The sequence below is a fragment of the Cebus imitator genome, unplaced genomic scaffold (genome assembly GCF_001604975.1).
Source record: "Cebus imitator isolate Cc_AM_T3 unplaced genomic scaffold, Cebus_imitator-1.0 Scaffold102, whole genome shotgun sequence".
Classification (NCBI taxonomy): Eukaryota; Metazoa; Chordata; class Mammalia; order Primates; family Cebidae; genus Cebus; species Cebus imitator.
Genome location: NW_016107417.1, coordinates 3978584 through 3980790, shown reverse-complemented (window position 1 = coordinate 3980790; position 2207 = coordinate 3978584). Strand labels below are relative to the sequence as shown.

Sequence of the window (2207 nt, the reverse complement as noted above, 5' to 3'; positions counted from 1 at the left end):
GCGTCGTGATTCTGCTCACTTCCCCAACTGCCCACCTGCTCAGCTCCGGGCCCACGAGGGGCTTCAAAGAGATGCCAGGAAATGGTAGCCATGGTTTCCACTGGGGGAGCTTACTGTCTAATAATGGCAACCCAAAACCTCGGAATAGAAGCTTCCCGAAATAGTGAGTCTGCAAGCTGGTCTCCCCGGCACTGCCTGGTAGGAGGTTCGCATCAGGAAAGAAAAGAGCACAGGCTTGGGCCCTCCTGCCAGCTCGTGCCCACCCCACGTCCTCCCCCACACCCACCCGCACCATCTCCCCAGCTAGGGAAGACCCTTCCCAGGCCCCACATCTGGCCTCAGAGCCTTGAACGACTGTCAGGAGGGATGAAGTTTAGGCCGACCGTTTCCTGATTTAAAGGGCCTTGCGTAGAAGGTTCTAAAGATTTAAGAATGAGATCAGCTGGCCAGCGGGGAGTGGCTGAGGCCTCAGTCCTGAGACAGGAACTGCCTTCCTCACTCAGAAGCCCACACTGAGATTAAACTTTAACCAACTCAGTGAGGCATCAGCCCCGTTGATGTTTCTTCCACAACTGTAATTCAGTAACATCAAAGCACCCTGTCTTTTTCAAAAGAATCTTCCTGGCTTTTACTTCTGGTGCTGGAGAACTCAGGAGGAGGCTCAGCCCTCCCTGGTCCCAAGTTGGTGGGCAGCTCAGATGCCCCAGGCAGCCCGGGCACCTCGACCTTTGTCCCCGTCACCCCTCCAAAGAGCGCTGGGGCATTCCAAGTTACTCCTGGAAACAGGATGAGGAGGCGTTTCCCCGAGGCATCGCAGGGCTGCTCGGGACTGACTCAACTGGTTAGTGGACAGTGCCCGCCCCCAGCCCGCCGAGGGGCAGGAGGGCAGAAGGTCTTGGTGGCCCTGGATCCTGTGGCTGCAATCGGTTTCAAACAGCAGTTAGGTCAGCAGCCCGCTCACCCCAGAGGCAGCTCCGTCCATGGCGTTCTCGGAGCTCATAGAGCAAGCCGGAGGTGCCGGCCTCTTCCAGATCCTGCTGCTGCTCACCTTCATCCTCCCCTGCTTCATGGTATCCTTCCACACGCTCCTGGAGAACTTTTCAGCTGCTGTCCCAGGCCACCGATGCTGGACACAATTGCTGGACAATGGCTCTGCAGTCCCCGCAAACATGACCCCCGATGCCCTTCTGACCATCTCCATCCCACCGGGCCCCAACTGGGAGCCCCACCAGTGCCGCCGCTTCCGCCAGCCACAGTGGCAGCTCTTGGACCCCAACACCACGGCCTCCAGCTGGAGCGAGGCCGACACAGAGCCGTGTGTGGACGGCTGGGTCTATGACCGCAGCACCTTCACGTCCACCATCGTGATGAAGGTAGGGCCTCCCCCAGAGCTACTCAAGTCCGGCACCGCGGAGGTCAGGGCCATGGATCACAGTGGGTCGGACTCAAAGGTCCCGTCCTGGGAGGGACCCGCCTCCCCAGGCCCCGCTCACTCTCGAGCCTCTCAGCCTCTTGTCAGCCACACACAGGGGAGTGGGCGGCAGGGATCGGTCTACAGACCAGGCCAGCCCAGGCTCCTGGAGGTGCGGGGGGCATTTGGGCGGGCACCTCTGAATGCTGGCACCTGGACCCTCACCGGCCTCACCTGGTCCCGGCCCTGCTGACGCATCAGCTATGACTCCAGGCAACTCAGCTGCAGGTGTGAATCAGAGGTAAGGGGGGCTCTGGCTGAACTGACCCAACAGGCTTCTTGCTGAGACAGGCCAGGGTGACCTGGCATCACCCTAGAGGTGGTGGAGGATGAGGAGCCTGATGGGATGTCGAGGCTGGGGGTAGAGAGGGTTCTTGTTAAACTGATTCAGCAGGGTTCTTTGCTAAAACTGGATTTTGCAAGGAAATGTCCATAGGGGCCCAGGAGAAGGCTCAGGAGCCTGAGTAAAGTTTGGCCAAGGAAAGACTTTTGGTCACCCCATGCCCATTTCCGGATCCGTGATGATGGCCCAGATTCAGATCGGGGCTCCGGTTCCAGGATGAGCAGGGAGCCTTCGAGAAGCGTCCATCCCACTGGTGAATTCGCTCTGTCAACATTTAACCCCTCCTAGCAGCAGAGCCAGCCCTCGCCCTGCACCTGCCAAGTGGCAGACTATTTCCAAATGTGTCCCAGCTGCCACAGCCTTGCCACCATCTCGTGGGGTGGGTCCTATGAC

The 2207-nt window shown here is 59.3% G+C and overlaps 1 protein-coding gene across 2 annotated transcripts in view; it reads left to right on the top strand.

The window, feature by feature from the left end:
- Positions 1-609: 609 nt before the first annotated feature.
- Positions 610-2207, top strand: part of SLC22A11 (solute carrier family 22 member 11) — a 17379-nt gene continuing 15781 nt past the window's right edge. The window contains exon 1 of one of the 2 annotated variants that reach the window (XM_017537243.2): positions 610-1373. In XM_017537243.2, the coding sequence (XP_017392732.1) occupies positions 981-1373 (393 nt within the window). In that variant the 5' untranslated portion in view covers positions 610-980. The remainder of the gene's footprint in view (positions 1374-2207) is intronic. The other variant, XM_037741675.1, reaches the window with a different exon arrangement.